The 24,249-nt window shown below is 44.5% G+C and overlaps 1 protein-coding gene across 2 annotated transcripts in view; it reads left to right on the top strand.

The window, feature by feature from the left end:
• Positions 1-1,092: 1,092 nt before the first annotated feature.
• LOC126284833 (uncharacterized) overlaps positions 1,093-24,249 on the top strand; it is a 71,027-nt gene continuing 47,870 nt past the window's right edge. The window contains exons 1-2 of one of the 2 annotated variants that reach the window (XM_049984053.1): positions 1,093-1,397; positions 19,067-19,363. In XM_049984053.1, coding sequence (XP_049840010.1) covers positions 1,161-1,397; positions 19,067-19,363 — 534 coding nt within the window. In that variant the 5' untranslated portion in view covers positions 1,093-1,160. The remainder of the gene's footprint in view (positions 1,398-19,066; positions 19,364-24,249) is intronic. The other variant, XM_049984052.1, reaches the window with a different exon arrangement.

The following is a 24,249-nucleotide window of genomic DNA, read 5'->3' as shown; positions in this document are numbered from 1 at the left end:
GAGCACCAATGGCGCGATACGATAAACTGCAATTGCGGTAGGCTACAATCCGACCTTTATCAAAGTCGGAAACGTGATGGTACGCATTTCTCCTCCTTACACGAGGCATCGCAACAACGTTTCACCAAGCAACGCCGGTCAACTGCTGTTTGTTTATGAGAAATCGGTTCTAAACTTTCCTCATGTCAGCACGTTGTAGGTGTCGCCACCGGCGCCAGCCTTGTGTCGGAAAAGCTAATCATTTGCGTATCATAGCATCTTCTTCCTGTCTGTTAAATTTCGCGTCTGTAGCACGTCATCTTCGTGGAGAAGCAGTTTTAATGGGCAGTAGTGTACCTTGTGTACGCGATACTACCTGCATCGGTATATCTGCTCATCGGTATCCCACGACTTTTGTCATCTCAGTGTATATTGTCAGGTTGTCGTCTGCAATGGCTTGGTCTACATTTTAATTTCATTTACTGATGCGCTCCTTGAGACTGGAGATTTGCTTCTTAGCCGGCTGTGGTGGCCGAGCTGTTCTATGCGCTACAGTCTGGAGCTGTGCGACCGCTACGGTCGCAGGTTGGAATCCTGCCCCGGGCATGGATGTGTGTGATGTCCTTAGGTTAGTTAGGTTTAATTAGTTCTAAGTTCTAGGCCACTGGTGACCTCAGAAGTTACGTTCCGTAGAGCTGAGAGCCATTTGCTTCTTAATTTGGTCCTGTGGAACGAGTCGTGTGAAATAAATAAAGAATAAGTGTAGAAAAATGCCCCTACATAGGCAGCGATCCACAGGCAGTACCACCTAGCCCAAAATCAGACGTCCGCCACTGTGCTTCGGCTGCCGCCTTGTATGCAGGTATGCAGTAGAGCGCCGAGCAGCGGTGACCCGGTGAACCGGGAAGCTGCGTCCGGTGCTGCCGCGTCACGCTGGCTCGCGCTGGGCTACGCTGCGCCGTGGCGCCGCCGGAAGCGGCAGTTAGCGCCGCCGCGCTGACCTCCAGGGGTCGCGACCCGCGGGCCGCGGCGTGGCCGTGGGCGGCACCTCGTTGCCCGCGCCGTCGCCCACCTACGGCGACACGCCGCTCCCAATTACGACGGCTCCGACACTCCGGCCGGAGTACATAAGCGGGCGTCCACTCGCCACTCGGACGGTGAGCGATCGGCAGTGGAGCGATATGGCACTGGCAGTCCGCACGCTGCTCGCCGTGGCCGCGGCGGTCGTCACCGCGCAGCCGGCCGCCGCCTGGGTGTGGCGAAGCTTCGCCGACGGCGGCCGCTACGACCGCAAGTTTCTGTTCCACGGGTTGCCACCCATACTGTGCGGCGGCGAGGACGCCTTCTGGACGTCGCCGTGGAGCGGGCCCGCAGAGGTCCGAGTAAGGCTGCCCAGCGTCCATGAGGAGTACTGCAAGGTAGGGTCTAAGCTTATCTGTCCGTCGCTGACATAGAAGACTGCAAACTTACTTTCCTCCCCGTCTGAGCAAGCTGTGCAGTGACTAGAGTACATGTGAAGCTTACCGGGACGGGGTAAATGCTAGCTACAATGAAGTCGATAATTCGATCGTAATATTGGCATTTTAATTTGATATTCCCCACAACTGACAAAATTTACAAAAAAAAATGTGAATCTCTTTGTCCATCTACACACTCCTGGAATGGCACATTTGCAATTACGCGCCCCTATTACCGGCAGCTGCGTTGATAAATAGTCGGCACCTCGCAAGGATAACTTCTAGATCGAGAATATTGGGTAAGTTGTTGGAAGTGGTTAGGCGTTGGTGAAAATCTCGCTTCTGAGCACACAAAGAGCTCTAACCGCAGAACTCTGCACGGAACACGCGTTGGTGTAACGCCGCGATACAGACCGTATATCTCCCTTCGAAGACGATGGCCAAGACTCCGTCTCCAAGTCCGTACCGCTCGATGGCTGAAAGCGAAGTCCTCTCCCACAGTTCTCCAGTCTCACAAGCGTACGAAAACGCGGCGGACGAATACTCAGTTTCGGCCAATGTCCAACGCTCTCTCATCGCCGAAATCCCTCCGACGGCATTTCTGAGATCTAGCCAATGATCGAGTAGCTCATGATTCCCGTAGGCAAACGAAATTCCCGTCTTCCCCACGTGTTGCCCAGCACAGGTGGGTCCGGATGCCGGGCTATCGCTAAAAGCGCCGTATTGTCCCGCGTTTCCGGTGACCGCTACCTGCCGCCCACGGCGGCCCGGCGAGCTACGGCCAGGTGCAGACTTTACATTTCACAATTCTCAACTTCCGATGGTTTTCACCAACGGTTTAAGTTACTGACTCAATCCTGCAGATATGCAGGGAGTAATGCTCGAGAGTGCCTCATACGTATCATAATTCAATAGAGTCATGATCTGATGTCCTTGCCAGTCCCTTTATTATTAATACTAATGTTGGTTAGCTAATGTGTAAGTGCCCATGTCCTGGCACCTTACAACGGTACTGATTGCTATTTTATGTTTTATTTCCATCTTGGCTCTCAGACCTCCTTCCATACAAAAAGTTGTGTCGCGTGAGATTCGAATACAGGGCACCCAGTCGGTAACGTTTTAATTTTTCTATGTGTAGTCCTTGAACTACGCTAGCTGATCACAAGCTCTCGGACATCTATTACTGATTATTAAAGAGGGGAATGACCAGACTCCACATTATGACGGCTTGACTCTGCAGGGGACACTACAAACGTATACATGTCTACGGATAAATGGCTGCCCATTCTTCCTCAGGAGCCAGATCCAAAGAAGGGAGTGATTTTTTATTTATTTATTTATCTAGGCAGGTCAGTCTGTCTTAGGAGTGTTGTTGTTCAGATGGTTCAAAAGGCTCTGAGCACTATGGGACTTAACATCTGAGGTCATCAGTCCCCTAGAACTCAGAACTACTTAAACCACACACATCCATGCCCGAGGCAGGATTCGAACCTGCGACCTTGGCGGTCGTGCGGTTCCAGACTGAAGTGCCTAGAACCGCTCGGCCACATCGGCCGGCCAATGTTGTTGTCCACAAACCATTGCCTTAGAGAGGCTGCCCCATGACAGATTGCAGTGTCAGGGTGGTGCAAACAATCATCGTCTCCGAATCGTTCCTACACTGTACACAGTACACAGAGCTATGAAATGCGTTCCTATCCTCCCGCATTTACAATGTTCTTAAGTTTGATAATTTTATCACAACTTAACGACGAAAAATACAGCCATGCCGTAACACCACCTCCTCCGTGCTTCACTCTTGGCACTACTCATAATGGCAGGCAACAGACTCCAATCATTCACCAACCCCAAACCCTGTCACATGATACAGCGTGATACATCACTAAAAATCGCAATTGTTTAGTCACGTACTGTCCACTGGCTTTGCTCTTTACACCACCGACACTATCACTTAGCACTGACTACACTAAAGTATGGCTTTCAAGGAGCGGCTCGTCCATTATAACCGATTTTTTAAACTCCTTTCGCACAGTTACTGGGCTAGTTGCACTGATGGTAACACTTTGGGAGTCACGAGTGATTACTTCTGCGGATTTCATGTGATTTTTTTTCCAACCACCCTTCATAACGCATTATGGTCCCTGCCTATTTCCAAGAGGTCTGCATGATCTAGCTTTGGCTGTGGTTGTTCCTTCACGTTGCCACTTCACACTTCCATCACCAACAATCGACTTGAGTAGCTTTACAATAGCTGAAATGTTCCTGATAGATGTGTTACTCAGGTGACATTCAGTGACTACTCCACGTTGGAAGTCACTCAGTTCTCCTATCGACCCATTCTCCTGTTACCGCTCCTTTATTGGCAAAACAATGCGCCTCGCCTCCTTTTACGATTGAGCGTCCTACAAAGCAATCATCATCATCATCATCCTTTTGCAAGTATACTGGCGAGTCCACCACTCGTGACATCTAGTGGTGAACGCCGCGTAGCACAGCGGTTCCCAGATACTTTCTACCACAGTGTACATGTACATTACGGTGCCACTTCTTTCATTTTTTTAATAACTTTTCTTGGGCTACTCTCCACTCCGAGTAAAAATTAGCTGAGTGACATTTGGGTTCATCAGGAAAAAAGGAAGAGGCGTCCCTGAGTCTTCAAAATCGTTAAATCCGGAAGTACGACATCAACTTCGCAAAATAATTCTTCTACGAGTAACATTCATTCAGCACCCAATATAGGCTGTTTGTTTACCTTATTCTCGTTAACCGAACGCGTTTTCATGTTACAGATCACATCACTTGGGTAACGTGATGGATCAGTGACAGCTAGACAGGTAAAAACGGGGGAGAGTGAACCGAATTGTTCCCTCTTACAATCTAATCCGGACCACCCCACTGAGCTTTCACTTTAGAGGGAAGGTAGCATTCGTAACAAGGGCAGTCCTCGACTTCAATCCGAACAAGGGAGGAAATTTATTTACTTTTGTATTTCTCCAGTGAAATAACTGGAAGAAAACTTCAACCTGTCAAACACACGTTAAAGCATTTAATAATTTGCGGATGTGTAACTTAACTCTGTTGTGCGGAACATTATTATGGAGAAATTGCAGTAGTGGGGAAGTTCATACCAAAACAGAAAGCCTTGTGTGAAATTTATAAGGGAAAAAGAAGTATAACTTGTTCGAAAACATGACAATATTTTTCACTAGCATTCGTTAATAATTGAAATATCATGACAATGAATAAGATAAACATTTTTTCATGAACCAGCAGATGAAACGATAGCCAAAGTCTGTGCATAAAATCAATCAGCAACTGGTACCTGTGTCCTGCATACACTGAAGAGCCAAAGAAACTGGTACACCTGCCAGCAAGCAGAAGTGCCGCAACACATCGTGGCATGGACTCGACTAATGTCTGAAGTAGTGCTGGAGGGAACCGACACCATGAATCCTGCAGGGCTGTCCATACATCCATAATAGTACGAAGGGGTGAGATCTCTTCTGAACATCACGTTGCAAGGCGTCCCAGATACGCTCAATGATGTTCATGTCTGGGGAGCTTGGTGCCCAGTGGAAGTGTTTAAACTCGGAAGAGTGTTCCTGCAGCCACTCAGCAAAAATTCTGGACGTGCGGGGTGCCGAATTGTCCTCCTGAAATTGCCTCTTGAAAATGCACAATGGACATGAATGGATGAAGGTGACCAGGCAGGATATGAACAGTCCCCTGCTAACATGCAGGGTCCATGGATTCATGAGGTTGTCTCCATACCCGCACACGTCCATCCACTCGATGCAATTTGAAAGGAGACTCGTCCGACCAGACAACATGTTTAAATCATCAACAGTCCGCTGTCGGTGTCGCCGGGCCCAGGCGAGGCTTAAAGCTTTGTGTCGTGCAGTCATCAAGGGTACACGAGTAGACCTACGGCTCCGAAAGTCCATATCGATGTTGTTTCATTGAATGGTTCGCACGATGACACTTGCTGAGAACCCAGCATTGAAATCCGTAGCAATTTGCGGAAGGGTTGCACTTCTGTCACGTTTAACGATTCTCTTCAGTCGTCGTTGATCGCAGGATCTCTTTCCGGCCGCAACGATGTTGAAGATTTGATGTTTTACCGGATTCCTGATATTTACGGCACACTCGTGAAATGGTCGTACGGGAAAATCGCCACTTCATCGCTACCTCGGAGATGTTGTGTCCCATCGCTCATGCGCCGATTATAATACCGCGTTCAAACTCACTTAAATCTTGATAACCTGCCACTGTGGCAGCAGTAACCGGTCTAACAACTGTACCAGACACTTGTTGTCTTATATAGGCGTTACCGACCGCTACGCCGTATTCTGCCTGCTTACATATCTCTGTATTTGAATATGCATGCCTATACCAGTTTCTTTGGAGCTTGAGTGTATGTTGCGTCTGCATTCTTAGCATCCTAATTTGACTAATGGATAAGAAATTAATATGGTCAATACATTGACTCTTGAGGCGAAACCACAGGACGAAAAATTTAAAATTGTTTCGAACAGTTCCTTCTTAATAACGTTTTTTACAAGTTTTGAACTGATAAGTTCTTTAAGACAGATCCGTCACATTGTCCTGATAATTATATATATATATATATATATATATATATATATATATATATATATATATATATATATATATATTACCACTCCTAGTCGTTCCTTTTCCTGTTCAACTTGCATTTGAAGTGATAGAAGAACGACTGCAAATAGGCCTCCAGACAAACTCTAATTTTTCTTACCCTCATGATATTTACACGAACTGTACATCGGCGGCAGTACAATAGTTCTGTATTCAGCCGCAAATGCCCGTTCTCTACTTTCTCTCAATAGTGTTCCTCGGAAAGAATCTCGTCTGCGCTCCAGGGATTCCCATTGGGGTTCACAAAGCATCTCAGTAATATTCACGTACTGATCGAATCTACCGGCAACAAATCTAGGAGTTCCGTTCTGAATTGCTTCGATATCTTCGTTTAATCCGACCTGGTGGTGATAGCAAACACTCGACGAATACTCGAGAATGGGTAGCACTACTTTTCTGTACACAGTCTCTTCCGTAATAAACTACACTTTGCAACATTTTTTTCAATAAAACCGAAGTCGACCGTTCGTCTCCTCTACCATGGACCTTACGTGCTCCTTCCATTTCACATTGCTTTCCAACGTTACCCCTAGATAATTAATTGACGTGACTGTATCAAGCAGCGCACCACTAATACTGTATTGGAACTTCACGGTATTGTACTTCCATTTCAGCACCATGAATTTACATTTTTCTACATTCAGAGCATGCTGCCATTCATCATTACTGGAGGGTGCGTTTGTGATAAACGATGTCGTATTGTCTTTCAGTCCCGACGCGCTTGAATTTACATTTTTTTCTGAACACATTACGAAAATGATTCAGAGTGTGTGCTGTTGTTGGCCTGACGGTATCGCGTGAGGAGAAATCTAGTAGCACTTTCTATTAACCAGATCTTGGCAGAATAAGCTTTTGTAAAATCACTCGAGTTTGTATTGTCGAAACCACATTAAACTCTCAATTTACACTTAAAGCCGCTGCACTTGTATACCGTGGTCGTACATCCACACGACGTGTGTGTCGTCTCGCTCTGCCCCAGGTAGCCGAGATAGTTACATAATCGGCGCCAGTGCTCAGCTGTATTCCAAGGGCCAGGAGAGCGGCCGGTTAATGTCCAGAGCTAAGGCTACACTGGAAGGACAGTGCTGTTATAATGGCAGATTCATACACAGACCACAGCTTTACCTAGTGCCGTGCTACCTTAACTTTCGACTTGTCCACATTTGCATGTAACGATGGGAGAAGCTAAATGTAAGATATATCCATATCTGTCAAAAAGAAGGACATTCTTTCTACACATGGATAGTTTCCAGCAATGGTGGCCATAATCCGTGGGTTTCACTTTTATTTCTAAGAATTTGTAAAACGTAACTGGAGCAATTCCAAGCCATGTTGAAATGCAAACTACTCACTGTATGGAAAAAAAATTACGTGTGTCAGATACCTCTAGTACTCTTAGGAATCTTGGTAAGGAAACGAATATGATAAGAGGGTGACACATAAAAACAGGCATAGCTCTGAAAATCTTAGAATAATTTCAACAATATCACCTAATATCGGTAGGAAATTGTATGGTGGTGTATCACCGTTGGCACTCCCAAAAGCTGGAATGTGGGACTGAAGGTTGGAGTACAGTGTAATGCAAGTATAAACATAGCTCCGGAAATTCTGGTGCAGTATCAACAATGCATGGTAAACATTATTTCTTACTACCTACAAAAAATTAGAGAAAGCGAATTGTCCACGAAACATCCCCAATTGTTGTGGAGGAGAAAACGAGTGACATGTAAAAATAAGCAGAAAAGAACGATGTTTGTATTGAATCGACTGTTGATGGAACTGACAAGCTGGTTAGTGACAGGCTCTACAGGCTAGATGATATTACGTTTTCTCCAATGAAACTGATAAAGCTCTGTAAAACACCTGAAAGCTTTCAGAAGCGTACCAGTATAAAGAAAACAAGTGGCGGAACAAATCTTTTCTTCGCATTCGCGCTGTGTTCTGCTTCTATTCATGTCGTCATTTATTTATCCTACCAAATATACAACGATCTGTCAGTACTGACTAAGGCGCACCAGTTGTCCAGACGTGTAATTTAAGCGTCACCGGGAATTATGAACGTTGTACCATGATACGTATAATATACCATAGATTCTTACACAAGGTAGGAATGGTCAATATTCAGCGATATGATGACGACGATCATTCGAAGCAAAAATTCTGGAAAACATGGATTCCAAAAAGCATACTTCAAGATCTTCGCTACTGTCAAACACATCTCTTCCTCTGAACAAGTGCCCATAGCTCTTAAAGTATACATTTTAGAGCCCACATTTAATAGACAAATTTTTTCTTGTGTTGGTCCACACTAAATCCTCTGAAAATATGGAAAGCAAAGAGACTGCAGTAGGAGAGATTTGTTTCACAGTATCGAAGATGAAGTGCTCACAACTCTTAAGGTATGCGTTTTAGAGCCAATGTTTACTTCACTTCTTCCTTCGATTGATCGTTCCTGTCAGATCCCTAAATGTTCATCATTGCTTCTGGATACCGTTTATGTTTAACAATGCATGTTTGTTGCTCAGTTATCATTTTTGGCTGTGCCTAATGGCATATTAATAATAAGAACATGATAATGGAATCATGTCGTCCCGAAACATGTTTTGTGAAATAAATTACACTTTTTCATGACAGATGCGTCTTACTCTGCACTGATATCGTGGTACAGTTGTACGATGATGTCACAACAAAAAACATTGTAAAGATAGTTATTCAGCCTTATTATTGTGTTAAATAAATAAATTTTCCTTTCTGTGGTGTTAGAGTGTTTTCCTGATTGTTTTTTCATGTCTGAAGCATTTCTCGAAGATTTGCAGTTTTTTAAATAGTTCTTGAACCTCACTTCATTATTACCCATTTATTAAAATATTTATTTATTTATTTATTTATGCATTTATTTTACCTGGCAAGATTAGGGCCTTCAGGCCCTCTCTTACACCTAACCAGGCATACTCAGATTGAACGAGTTACAGTTTCTACATAACATTAAGGACATATAGCCTATTATGCAGTACTGATGTTAAAGAAAAAAATAGATATTATAACAGTAGTACAATGATAATTATAACAATAAAAATAATTATAACAATCAATAATAATAATAATAATAATAATGACTATGTATATGAAAGTAAACATACTTTTCTTTTCTGAATGTCAGTCCCATTGTTAGTTGGGAATTTTCTCGTTATGTTCTTGCAGCTTGTGAGTTATTCTCATCGAGCAGAGACATAAGACGATAGAATGGGGTGAAAGAGATATATAAGAGGTAGATAGGTTAGAGGAAGAGAAATAGAACGGTAAAATTCGAAGCTGTGATGGAGAGGAGAAAGAAAGAGATGGGAGGGGCACAACAATGGTGGCTATACCGTCCCTAATATGTAAGTTTTGAGTTCCCTCTTGAATGTTGAGTAGTTCTGGATAAGACGCAGATCACAGGGGAGCGCATTCCATAGTCGTATGGCTGAGATGGAGAATGACACGGAGAAAGATTTTGTGTTATGTAAAGGTACACCCAAGATGATAGACGTATCCGATCTGGTGTTGCGATTGTGGAATGATGATAGGTGTTTAATGTGAGAAGATAAGTATTGGGGGCACCAGTGGCTAAGAAATCGATGAAGTAAGCACATCGTGTGGAGATCGCGTGCCGTATGTGGGCGTATCCAACCTAGCTGGGAGTATGAAGGACTGATATGATCATACAACCGAATATTGCACACGTATCGAACGCAAGCATTCATCACTAGCTCGAGGCATCTAGAATTTTCACTATTTGTGCCGTGTTGAACTACATCACAGTAGTAAAGATTAGGCAAGACTAGTGTTTGGACTAATTTTGGTTTAACATGGGTTGGAAATATTTTTCAAAATTTTTGAATTGCATGTAGGGAGGAGAGCGATTTCCGGCAAGCTGTGACTGTTTGTTCTTCCCAGTTTAGGTGTTCATCCAAGATTATTCCAAGGTCTTTTACTGTTTTTTGGTATGGTAGTTGGGTACCATTGAGGAGTATTTTAGGGACTGTTTCGCTAAAGTACCGGCTGATTAACTTTGGATGAGATATAAGTATGACCTGGGATTTCTTGGGGTTTAGTTTCAGACCCAGGTTCTGTGCCCATCAAGAAACAGAGCAAAGATCTGCGTTCATACTCGCTACTGCGCCAGCAATGTTTTTGGGGCTTGCACTTATGTACAGATGGATGTCGTCGGCATAAAGATGGTAGTTGCAGGAGTGAATCACTGAAGAAATATCATTAAAGTACAGTGAGAAGAGTAGTGGACCAAGGACGGAGCCTTGGGGAACTCCAGAGCGCACGCTTTTCCATGATGACTTTTCCGACCCACAAACGACTTGTTGACTTCTGTTTTTGAGGTAGCTGTCGAACCAGTGTATTGTGCTGTTTGAGAAATTCAGCTGTTTCATTTTAATTAGTAATATATCGAAGTCAACTGTGTCAAAAGCCTTGCTAAAGTCAAGCAGTGTTAGGATAGTAGCTTCACGTCTGTCCATAGCATGTTTAATGTCATCAGTTACTTTGATTAATGCGGTTGCTGTACTATGGTGCTTTCGAAAGCCTGACTGATATTCGTCATGGATGTTATGAGTTTTGAGGTAATCCGTCAGTTGTTCATGGACGATGTACTCTAGGGCTTTAGAAATTGCAGGTAGTATGCTGATCGGCCTGTAGTCACCTGGCGACTTAGGGTTGTCAGTCTTGGGTATAGGCTTAATTAAACTGCTTCCACTCAGTAGGATATGTACTACTGACAAGAGACAGGTTGAAGATGTCTGTGATAACTGGAATAACAGTGTCTACGACGTTCTTAATCATGCCAATGCTCAATCCATCATTTCCTACTGCCTCGGAAGAGATTCTCATAATTGCCTTGTGTACTGTGCCGGTAGTGACATGTTTTAGGAAAAACTTGTCTCTCGAGAGATTGATATCTTGGGGCTGGTAATCTGTCGCTGCGTGGCAGTTTGCAGCTGTTGAGAAGAAATCGTTTAATTCTTCTGCAGACGCTTGATAATCAGCGTCAGATCTTCGCTTCTCTATACCGAAACTGCGCAGCTTTTTCCACAGTGCAGCAGGTTTTGATATGCCGCATACGACAGAGCGGGCATGTCTGAGTTTGGCATTCCTCACACTTTGCTTGGTTCTGTTTCGGAGTTTCCTATAAGCTTCGTACGCCTCGGGAGTTGGGTTACGCTTGAAGGCCCTATGTGCAGCATCACGTTTATTCATTAACTGGCGTAATACAGTGGTGAGCCACGGAGCGGGAGCTCTCTTTACCTTAACAGTGCGTTGAGGAGCATATCATAGAGTGCAATAATTTTGCGACATAATTGCCGATTTTTTTCGTCTAAAGTCGGTTCATTGCTTATATCATGCCAAGGGATGCCTGCGCAATCCTTTTGAAGAGCGTCATGGTTAACATTTTTTAAGTTTCTGTAGGTTACCAGGTGAGATTTTTCTTTGGTAGTATGCATTGAGTAATTTAAGAATATCACGTCATGAGCAGAGAGTCCCGAAGCGGATGTCTGATTGGCGCGGATTGTTTTATCTGGTCGCTTTGTTGCTATTATATCTATGATTGTGTGGCAGTGTGGCGTGTGATGAGTTGGGTCCAGCGGTGTTAAACTCATATCATTGGAGTGGAACAGTCGCCTTAGTTTTTCGGCAGAGGGAGATTTTAACTGTAAGTCGATGTATGTGTCGCCCATAATGATTATGTGTTCATACTGTGTCACGAGTGAGGACAGGGCAGACTGAAAGGAGGACATGGCACCGACATTTGGAGGTTTATAGATTACTCCAATTAGCAGTTTCTGATTTGATGTATTTATTTCGAAAAACAAGAACTCTGCTTCTCCTTCGCCCTTTGCATCCGATGTGCATAGCACAGTAGGTGTCAGATCAGAGCGAACATAGGCACCCACACCACCCCCGCGTCATGTTTCACGATCTGCCCTTAGGAGAGAGTAACCAGCGATTCGGATAGCGTCGGAAGAAATGTTTGGTTTCAACCAAGTTTCAGAGACGAGGATAATGTGGAACAGCGATTGGCAGAACAGGTCACAGAACTCGTCGAAGTGAGCCGTTAGCGACTGCGCGTTCGCGTGGGCCACAAAGAGCTCGCCGCCGGAACCGGTCCGTCTGTAGGACCGAGCGCGCTCCGTTTACCTGCTGGCCGGAAGAGGGACAAAAGCTGGATTTCGCGGGTCAAGACATATGTACAGGTGTGTCTAAGGTCGTGACTGACTCAAGCGTCTGTGGACTAAAGGTGAAAAACACGGTGGAAGTATCGAAGAAGGGAGTGAAAAGAAAGATGTAAAGTGGCAGTAGTAGTTACGAAAAAGATAGTAGTAGTAGTAGTGGTAGTGGCGAAGATGAAAATAACATATATAGAAAGGCGGTTGTAAGGAGATTCCTGTTAATGGAGAATGTTAATTCCCATTTGACTGACAATATGAATATACATGAGCACTTATCATAGACAAATAAAGAAACAATATTTTTGTGAAACAATTGGCTGATTTTAAATAGAGTACTTATGATACTTATAGAAATAACGGAGCAGTATTTAAGCTAAAAAAATGAAAAGAAAGAATAAAAATTAACTTATATTATACAGATTACAATATGAGACTTTGTGTCTCGCGAGATTTCGCTCAGTCTTTCAGTTCGAACATGTTTTTCACCGTTTTCCTCCCTCCTTCCGTCTTGATTACGATCCTGCCATCCTGGGTCCATACATTTTGAAGGCCAAACTGTGTGATCGCAGCGTTCAAAACTTTTAGTCTTTCGCGCGTCAGATCTTCCCTCAGGGTAACCCCACTCTTGGCGAGTTTTCTTTTGTGAGCAAACACTTCAGCTCTTTTCCGGTAAGACACAAATTTAATTATAATGGGCCTGGGTTCCATGGCACCTGGTATCCTGCGCCCAACACGGTGGCTTCTGTCAATATCGCCCAGGTCGATCTGCACGCCAAGTTTCTCACGCACGAGGCTAATGGCCAGGTCGTCGGTGTTTCCGCGATCGTTTTCAGGTACCCCGAACAAGCGCAAGCTGTTCCTTCGCTGATACTGCTCAATTTCATCGGTGGCAGCAGACAGTTTAGCCTCTAGGTCGGCGGCTTTTTTCTCTTGTGCGGCCAGGGACTTTCTAAGAGACTGGATTTCGGTGCTGTTGCGCCCGACAGACTCTTGCAGTTTGTCCATGACCGCGGCCGTCACGGAGTCCGTGATGGATTGGACGATTACGTCTAGCGTGTCTTTGATGTGCAGCGCCGCACTCACCTGGGACCGGACGAGCTCCCCGGTGTCGGGAAGCGGGGCCTCACCTGCCGCCGGAGACCGGGCGCCCGCGCTGCCTGCGCCCCTGTAGCCTCGCCTGCTGCCGCTTACTCGTGCTCTTCCCATTTTTCACTCACTTATCACTTATCACTTGTGGTAATTGACGGAGAACAATACACCACGGCAAGTAACACTTGTTTAGTCGGATGCACACGTTGTGGACTGCCGCACTTCTCTGTAACACCTTCAATGAGCGGAAAAACTCGCGAGCCGAAGAAACGCACTTCACTCAGTGGCCGCCATTAGCTTCACTTCTGTCAATCGTCATTCTTGCACCTAAATTGTTTTAAACAACAATAACAAAATGAAGTACGTCGAATTGGTAAAACAAGGAGACACCAAGTGAACGAACTGCGAACTAAATATTGCAAATGTTTTCCTTCACTCTCCCTGTCACCCCCGTACGCACAGATCGTTTAGCTGTCGACCTCTTGCTGCTCACCCGTTCAGTTGTTGAAAGTGTTTGAACTGAGCAATGCGGCCAACCTTTAGGGTAAATACACTGCTGACCACACAAAATGCAACAGCCTGAGCGAAGCATCCAAATCAGGTGAAATCTGCAGCATGCGTTTGCGAGAGATACACATGATTAGCATTTCAGCGCATGCGCGCATCACAGGAGCAAGTAGCGCCATCTGCAACGGGGAACAGATGGTCGTGTGGACGCACTGACGCTGTTCCCTCGTGTTATTGCTCTTTGTGAGCAGCTTCAGTATGCCCCGTAACAGACAGCGAGCGTCTTCCGAGCACGTTTCGGAGTTCGACTGAAGAAGAATAGTTGCCTTTAGGGATTGTGAGAAACCCTTCAGAGAAATCAGTGACCGTTCCGGACGGAACCAAGCAACTGCGATGCACATCTGTAATCGCTGGATGCAGGACGGAACGGCGGACCGACGGGACCGATTGCACCCACCTTGGTGCCCCTCTACACGTGATGGCTAGTATTTTGTGCGCGTGGCAATGATGGATCGCTCTGCCACATCAAAAACTATATCACAACAAATCCGGCCTATTGCGCAAAAGTAATGTTCGTGCCGTACCGTTCGACGCCGTTTGGAGCAGAGTGGACTGTCCGCAAGGCTTCGATTGTTGAGTTTACCAGTGAGTCAATGGTACAGCGTTTGCGCCGACAGCGGTGTGAGGAACGACGGACATTGACAACCGAATGGAACGACACCGTTTTTACCTACGAATCCCAGCTCTGTCTGCATCACCACGATGGTCGGATTGAAGTCAGGAGAGACTGTCGTGAGAGATGGAAGAACACCGTTTTTACCTACGAATCCCAGCTCTGTCTGCATCACCACGATGGTCGGATTGAAGTCAGGAGAGACTATCGTGAGAGATGGAAGAACACCGTTTTTACCTACGAATCCCAGCTCTGTCTGCATCACCACGATGGTCGGATTTAAGTCAGGAGACACTGTCGCGAGAGATGAAACAACACCGTTTTTACCTACGAATCCCAGCTCTTTCTGCATCACCACGATGGTCGGATTGAAGTCAGGAGACACTGTCGTGAGAGATTCTGGAACTGTTGCCTTATGCATCTGCATACTGGTTCTGCATCAGACATACGGTTTGGGGTGGTACTGCACTCCATTCACGCATTCCCCGGTACATATTGCCAGTACACTAACCAGCCAGTGTTACATCTCCGAAGTGTTGGATCCTATTTTCCTCCTGTACCTTCCAAGCTTGCCGAAACCCACATTGCAGCAGGATAATACGCAACCACACGTATCATGTAGCGATCAAGACTTCTTCATCGTCCATAAGATTGCACTGTCGGCTTGGCCTCCCTGTTCTCCGTATCCCTCACCTATCGAATACGTTTGGTCGATCACTGCGGAACGACCAGTTCGGGATTCGACACCCGCAGCTACACTAGACTACTTTGGCAATATGTGACAGCAGTATGGACTGCTATACCCCTACAACACATCCAGCGCCTCTTGTATTCAATGCCGAGGCGTGTACTAGCGGTTACAGCCAGCAATAGTGGTAAAACTCACTACTGATTTCATCATATTTCTCACTTCACATGATGCTGTATTTTCAATCATGTGATCTTTGTATAAAGTGTTATCTTTCAAATTTGCGTTTTGGATTGGCAGCAGTGTTATAAAAATTTAATAATTGCTAGCATCATTCGATACGGTCCTGGCTGTAAAGTACCATAATAGGACCATTGTAAAACATTTAAGATCCTTAGACGCAAGGAAGGCATCTGGCCCAGACGATACCCCGTGAGATTTTATGTTGACTATGCTACAAATATAGCACCATTCTTATCCATCATCTGTCAGAGATCATTGGAACAGCGCAAAGTTCCACGGGACTGGAAGTTGGCTCAGGTCATAGCAATCTATAAAAAGGGTAGAAAATCGGATGCACATAATTACCGGCCAATTTCACTGACATCGATTTGTTGTAGAATCATGGAACTTATTTTATGTTCAGACATAATGACCTTTTTAGACTCTGAGAAGCTCACCTGCAGAAACCACCACGGTTTTAGGAAACAGCGCTCATGCGAGACACACTTGGCCCTCTTTGTGCACGATATACAACAGGCTCTAGACACCGGCTACGAGGTTGATGCCATATTTCTCGACTTTCGAAAGGCGCTCGACTCAGTTTCGCATTGTCGCTTGCTCCAAAAAGCGCGCGCTTACGGCCTATCCGATGACATATGCGGTTGGACAGATACTTTTCTAACAGACACGAATCAGTAAGTCGTCCTGAACAGGGTGACTTCAACAGAAACAAGCGTAACTTCAGCTGTGCCCCAGGCTAGCGTAATAGGTTCGCTGCTTTTTACGATTTATATAAACTATCTGGTTGATGGTATTGACAGCGGCCTTAGATTGTTTGCCGATGATGCAGTAGTCTACAGGAAAGTAGTATCACGCGAAAGTCGTGAACAAATCAATGAGAATTTGCAGAAAATAAATGCTTGATGTAATGACTGGCAGTTATCTTTCAATATTAGAAAGTGTAACCTAGTGCATAACACAAGGCGAAAATCCCCATTAATGTACGAGTACAAAATAAATACCCAGTCTTTGGAAGCGGTAACGTCCGTCAAGTTCAAGCAAACCAAGCGCTGTATCATGTGTGAGATAACAGAGGCTAGCGAGTGCGCCGGGACTTACCCCAGTTCACCGCTAGTAGAACCACCTCACATTAAAGCGTCTGCATGTAGCGCACAAGTATTGCTCCACAATTTAGTATGAAATTAATAATCAAAATTTATCTTTGAAACTTTGTTAAATTATAGTTTATTGTAATAATGTTCCAAATACCAAGTCTTGATGTTCTAAACTTAATAGTTTACGGAAAAATGCCGTTTTAAGAGAAAAATCAGAGGCTCTAAATAATGACGCTAGGGAAGCCAGAATTTGGTCAGAAGATGCAGTTAGAAGTTATAAAAAAGTGATGCGGTTTCCAAAACCGCAAAACAAAAATTAACGCCAGAATCCACGTTTTTCGCAAAAATCAGAGGCGCTAAATAATGGACTTAGGAACTTGAAAATTTGTTTTATGTTTCCGTACACCCCAAAAATAATATCAGAGAGTCCACGTTAATCTACCTCTTATAGTTTTTGAGTAATTAAATAAAAAACAAATTTTGTAACTAAAATGTACCTAAGTGTTGTAGATTAAGTACTTGAAATTTTAATGATAAAGGATTTTGGTTAAACGAAATGATCCGATATATCAGTTAATAGAGCTACACCAAGTTTAAGACTTGTAACATAAATAGCAACTTATATGTCTTAGCAAAGGTATGGTTCAGAGGTAACAATATACCGTTAGTTCCACTAAATAAATTCTTTTAAGCAAAGTTTTCTTTCTAGCGAGCTGAAACTTTCTACGTGCTTTCAAACTGCTTATCTGCATACCAACAAAAATTAAGAAGATCTGACGTAATTAGTAACTATATTACTAAAGATTATGTGCCCGAGATAGCGGTCGTTTGTAGACTGCCACCGTATGCAAATAGACAGAGATAAGGGATGTTTTCTCGGCAGTCCGCAGCGGCACCTTATAAATACAGCCCCTGAAGCAGTAGGAAGGTTCACTTCGGTGTCAGACAGCGAGGTCCACGCCAGTTAAACGTTTGGTCGCGCTCTGCCTCGGATGACGTCAGAGCCGAGCTGTGACAAGTTCGTATTTGGCAGTGAAAACGGATAGTGAACTCGCGAGGACTGTACACTGTCCTGGATCATTTAGAGTTCGGTAAAATAGCTGTTAGTGTGCCGTCCGTATGAAATTCAATTTCGCGTGGCAGGTGGTGAATTTACTTCCACTTTTGTGGCGAGCGTTAAATTGTGAACATTTATTGCGAACTTTCAATTGAGTGATGTTAGTCAGGGCGAAAAACAATCTGGTAGGAAGTGTTGTTTGTGAGAAACTTTCATTAAATTAAATCTTGATGGGAACTTTAAACTTTTACTGAAGTCATAATCCTGATCCCGCAAAGGAATGGGAAATCGACACTTTTCTTTCAGTGGGCTGGACCGGAATGTGGCCGTGCAGACTGGAAATTCATTTCATTCATTCATCTTTATTTATTTATTGGTCCATTTCATTCATTACATACTTAAATAATACATTGAATATAGGACCAGTCAAAATTGCGAATGGAGCAAAAACACACACACACACACACACACACACACACACACACACACACACACACACAGAGAGAGAGAGAGAGAGAGAGAGAGAGAGAGAGAGAGAGAGAGCATGACGAGGCCTTCGCTTTTTGGCTGACCACCAAATTAGTTGCCAGGCTCACGTGATTAAAGACGGCATCAAAACTTGAAACCAGTGAAGTAACTTACTCGCCGACCCGCAAAGTATCTGGGTGTGACTATTCGAAATGATCTCAAATGGAATGATCAGATTACAGAAGTAACGGGCAAGGGGAACTCTAGATTGCGGTTTATTGGTAGAATCCTGAAGCGATGCAGTCCTTCAACAAGGGAAATTGCTTACAATACTTTAGTTCGTCCAGTGTTAGAGTATTGTTCGTCTGTATGGGACCCTTACCAGTTGGGTCTCATTCAAGAGATTGGGAAGGTCCAAACAAGAGCGGCAAGATTCGTGACTGGTACATTTAGCCATCGCGAGGGCGTTACAGATCTCATAGAAAGTTTGAAGTGGGACACACATGCAGATAGACGGCGCACTAAGCGGAAGGGGCTGCTCACTAAATTCCGAAATCCGATCTTCGCCGAGGATGTAGAGCACATATTATTACAACCAACTTTCAAATCGCGCAGTGATCACCATTCAAAGATAAAGGAAATTAGAGCTCGTACTGAGGCGTTCAGATTGTCATTTTTCCGTCTCGCGGTCCGCGAGTGGAACAGACAGGGGGGAAACACGACTTTGGCGCGAATTGTGCCTTCCGCCACACACCTCTTGGTGGCTAGCGGAGTATATATGTACATATAGATGTGGATTCGATACGGTCATTGCTGTAAAGTACTGATATGAGTTCAGCTATCAGCTGACAAGTGTCGCGTCTAAAGGTATCGGCACGGAGATGCGACGGCAGGTACTGTACGGCCGCGTGCCCGGCAGGTGTCGCTGCCGCGCGGCCGCCTGCAGAGGACGCCCGTGGGCCGCCTGCTGCGAGAGCTGTCGCTGCGACACGGACTGCCGTCGCCCGTCAAGTATGACGGCGAGGACGGAGGCCTCGTCTACCGCATGGACTGGCCCGACTTCGACTGCGTCGAGCGCACCAACATCTCAGAGACCGTCTTCGACTTCGTCATCGTCGAGGAGGCCGGAGGAACTCGTTCCCGCTGCAACTTCGTCCTCCCGCTCTTCCGACCGCTCCCTCTGCTCGAGGAGTCAGCTGAGAGTGATGGAGACCAGGTACGTATACCACCCTAGTTCACCCGCCTGTGTACCGACGGTAAGACTAGTCCAGAATGGAATTTTCACTCTGCAGCGGAGTGTGAGCTGGTATGAAACTTCCTGTCAGATTAAAACTATGTGCCGGACCGAGACTCGAACTCGCGACCTTTGCCTTTCCCGAGTTCGAGTCTCGTTCCGGCACACAGTTTTAATCTTCCAGGAAGCTTCATATCAGCGCAAATTCCGCTGCAGAGTGAAAATTTCATTCTGGAAACATCCCCCAGGCTGTGGCTAAGCCACTCAGTAATATCATTCCCTCCAGGAGTGCTAGTTCTGTAAGGGCTGCAGGAGAGGTTCTGTGAAGTTTGGAAGGTAGGAGCCGAGGGATTTATTAAGGGTAGATTCTCACCAAATGTTCCCCAAATACATTAAGAACATCAGCTAAAGCAACTTCTCCGTCAACATGGTTTATTTAATGACGACTACTTTCATAACACTGTTGTCATATCGTCAGATGGCAAGCTGTTGACCTAAAGAAGATACGAAAGCCGTAATTATAACTGTCTGAAGCGAGCATATACCGGATTCTTAAAGGTAAATAACAGAAGTCGCCTATCTTTCTGCACAAAATTAGTCATAATGTATACAACTATCGTTGTATAACAGAACGTTACCCTGGAACTAAAAATTGTTGAATCACTAATATGGAACAGAAAACCCACCCCAAACACAATCGTCTGAACGTCTTCTCAGGAACAGCGACAAGCCCACTAGTGCAACATACACTGAATAAGCGGCCTCCGTCTTTGACAGTCGGCCGGGGTGGCCGAGCGGTTCTAGGTGCTTGGGTCTGGAACCGCGCTGTTGCTACGGTCGCAGGATCGAATCCTGCCTCGGGCATGTATGTGTGTGATGTCCTCACGGTAGTTGGGTTTAAGTAGTTCTAAGTTGTAGGGGACTGATGACCTCAGAAGTTAACTCCCATACTGCTCAGAGCCGTTTGAACCATTTGAACCGTCTTTGAGAGAACGCTCACCAGAGCATTTGCGGAACCTGAGGAACCGATATACCGAGCCAGAGGCCGCAAACACCCGAAAAGCAATGGCAAAGTGCTAATCCAAACCAGTTTGGAAACACATAAAAGTACTGGGAGGCAAGGAAACCTCCATACAAACCAAAAACCGGGACAGCGCGTCTTAACAGCATCAGACCTAGCAAAAATATATAAAATACCATGCATAAGACAGTCACTGTATAATTCGTGTAAAATAGTACACGTCATTTATGGAAAGATGTAAAAAATTAAGAGCAAAGTAAGACGCAAAAATTCAGAGGTAAGAGGTCAGCCTCCTTAATGTATCAGATAGCATTTGTATATTTAAATTGCAAAAACTTTACAAAATTTTATATATTTTCATACCACAGGTATTCGGTATGCTCGTTTAGGCTGGGGTTCTTTTCTACGTTTATGATGCCAGTTCCCATTCAATAGCGTTTGTTTCCAGGATTACGTCTTTCCCTTGTTCCTCTGCTTACTTTATCATGACGGTTGCACACTCTGCTACGCCAGTTTTGTGCAGGAAGGTAGAAGACTACTATTATTTACCCTTACGGAGATTTTAAGGACGTTATGTATTGGAATGTCTATATTCCTGTCTCACTTATCAATATCGTATCAATTCGGTCCACCCTGGCTTAAGATAGTTCTAACTGCAGTTTCTGTATCTTCTTTGTGTCAACAGTTTATAATTTGAAGACGTTACTATAACGTCATGAAACTAGTCGCGAATAGTAAATTATTTTGACGCTCCTGTTGCGGTTTTATTAGTTGGAATGCATTAACACAGTTGTGGTTTCCCCTCATATCAAATGATTTGTACTATAATATAGTTTGTTTGTAACCGCAATATCCCCACGAACACCCTATCAGCCCCTCCAAATCCTTGAACGCAGCACACTTCCCCTCCGCCTCCACTTGCCCTCCCGCACTCGCCTCCTTTATTGTGGCAGCAGCTGCAGACTAGACTTCGTACCCATTCAAGAAGCGTGCAGGCGAGCCGTTTACGAATTCCTGTCGTGGTCGCTAGAATACTGCTGGCACGGCATACTACAACAGTTTGCCGTAACAGTGAGCTGGATATCCACTCGCTGTCACACAACGCCGCACTTCCTACGTAAAAACATAAGTTTCGAGCTGTTAAAGCGTAATTGGACGTGAGTTTCTGTCACATCATAGCTGGCCAAAATGACTACAGATACTCGCAGCGCAGTTATTAGCAGCACTTGTACTTCGACTTAAATCTACCACCAATAATGGTACGATCTCCATGCTAGCTACTGGTCCAGTGTGAGGCCGAGCAGTTTCATCCTCCCTATCAGTGTCATCAGCTAGCCGCTGGTCAAGAAACTGCCACTTTACTTAATGGTACTGGGTCTCCAGCCAGTATCATCAGATGACGATGACCTCTAGATTATCTTCGTCCGGTGAACTGGGCGACTTCGAGTGTTACTGAGTTAGCGCAGGACATCTGCACACTTAACGTGCTGTTTACAGTGTAAGCTCGCCTGCTGCCGGAAATGCTTTCCTAACATCAACAAGTGTGCCTCGCCGACGGCTGCTCTTTCACTGAGGCACTACCAGGTTACCTAAGATACACTCGAACGGCGTCAGAGTTATGAGCTAGCGCTCCACCGAGACACTGACAGCAACCTCTTGCATTGTAGGCTGATCTCTCCTGACTCGTCGTTTCCCATGGTACCAGTAGAACAGAACCCATAGTTCTTTACACACACTTTTCTGGCCTTCCTGGCTAACTCATGGTGTCTGCACTGCCGATACCATTACATTTACTAGCTCTATTACCTACAGTAAACACCGCGGAATATCCTGTACTACTCCATTGTTTCCCCGCTAATCGCAAATCCTGTTGTGCTTAAGCTTATGACAATACACCCACCCGCTCTAAACTGACACACTTCCCATGTCCTCTCCCAAGGCAGTTTTAACAGACTGCCTCTCCCTGACAACGAAAGCCAGTCCGACATCTAACCCTCCTATAGATTTAAACTGGTCCTTCCTATCTCCCTCCACCGAGCGAGGGGGCAAAGTGGATAGCACACTGGACTCACATTCTAGAGGACGACTGTTCAAACACGCGTCCTACCATCCAGGTTTAGGTTTTGCGTGATTTCCCTAAATCGCTCCCGGTAAATGTTGGGATGATTCCTTTGAAATGCCGATTTCCTTTCCCATCATTGACTCAATCCGAGCTGGTGCTCCAATGACCTCGATGTCTACAGGACATTAAACCCAATGTTCCTTCCTCCTATCCTTTTCCGAGTTCAGGTCTCATCTACATCTCACCTACCTCCGTCTCTACTCCTCCCTTCTTTCCTTCTCTCCACCTTGGCCCTGCCGCATCTTAGCTAACTGGATCCTGAGTCTCACCTTTTCGTACAAACCATCCTCCCACATCATACGTATCCCCACAATCTAACCCACATGAAACACGCAACCCATAGCACTCTGGCATTAATGACCAATATTCCCTCTCCCCATTACTCCTCCTAAATCAATTCCCTCCCGCTAAGTGCTACTGAAGTAGAGTACGGCGAAGTTTATGTTTTAACGTACTGTAGCTCATTGCTTTTAAACAGCAGACAATTTTTGCCTATCACAAATGTATATTAAAATATCTGTATGTAGGTCGTCCTTTTAAATTTTTTTATTAAATCTTCTTGTTTTTTATAATCTTTTGGAAGAGCAGAGTATTCTTCCACTGACTCCCACGCTTACCCCGAGGGTATGATATAACAATTAAGACAAAATAGGCATGACCAACTAGCAAAACTACTAGTCAACGGAAGATGGGGGTCGCACATTGCCACCAAGTTTATTCCTACATCAAATCGCGTGTCTTTCTATCCCATTACACCCTTTCTTGTGTTCCACTTCACCTGACCCATCAGCTCCACCATATCCTAAGTTCCTAAGACTCTAGAAAGTAATCAGTCTTTCCACTAATAATTTTATCCTTTTCCTGTCCACTTTATGGCTTTATTGCACTGCAGTGTTATTTTTATTACCTTCAATGATAGCTGTGACATTATTCACCTTTGAAACCACCAATGGAAACCATGCTTATTAATGAACAAAATGCTATGTGAGTCGGTGATCATTTCATTGTGAATAATACTGTCTAGATTGCTTATTACATGTCTTTATTTATAATGTCGTTCGGCCACTACCGTTATTAGACCCATAACAAAGATTAAAGTAGCATAAAAAAGAGTGAGACGCGTTTTTTATGCTTTATCAAACTACAAAATGTGAAAAATTAAAAAGGTAACTTTTTTCTAAAGTTCATTTAACAGTAGTTAGAACTTCTAAAACAAGTTCAGTGTCAGTGTCTGATGCCTATTAGGGCATCAACTGCAAAAAGTTTCAGAAATATGTAAATTCCAGCCTGCATGTGGTAGTAGCACGAGGGTTGTTGACTTAAATTTATTTTTTGCTTATACTAATAAAGTGACAATCAGTCTTCAAATTACAAGCATTCGAAGTCATATTAAAAAACGCGATTAGCACAAACATTTTACAATTTGGCATTAAATATTTGTAATTTAAAAAAAGTTTGTAGCTTCCTAAGTATGAAAGGATAGAAACTAGACTCAATGCATTCTCCTTCTCCCCAGCCCCACTCCCATATACACACATAGCATCATCAGTCGGCTGAAAGTTATATCTCCGTAAAAAATTTTAGCCAAGTTGGCAGCTGTTGGCTTGTTTAGCATAGGTTTTATTGATACTGACACATAACATTGTTTTAAAAGTACTTAACAAGTATCGTTGAGTAAATTTAAAAAAATTAAGCATGGCCATTAAAATTGCTACACCAAGAAGA

This window comes from Schistocerca gregaria, chromosome 8, assembly GCF_023897955.1.
Source record: "Schistocerca gregaria isolate iqSchGreg1 chromosome 8, iqSchGreg1.2, whole genome shotgun sequence".
Lineage (NCBI taxonomy): Eukaryota > Metazoa > Arthropoda > Insecta > Orthoptera > Acrididae > Schistocerca > Schistocerca gregaria.
The sequence above is the reverse complement of the archived record's forward strand: the minus strand, read 5'-3'. Positions and strand labels throughout refer to the sequence as shown.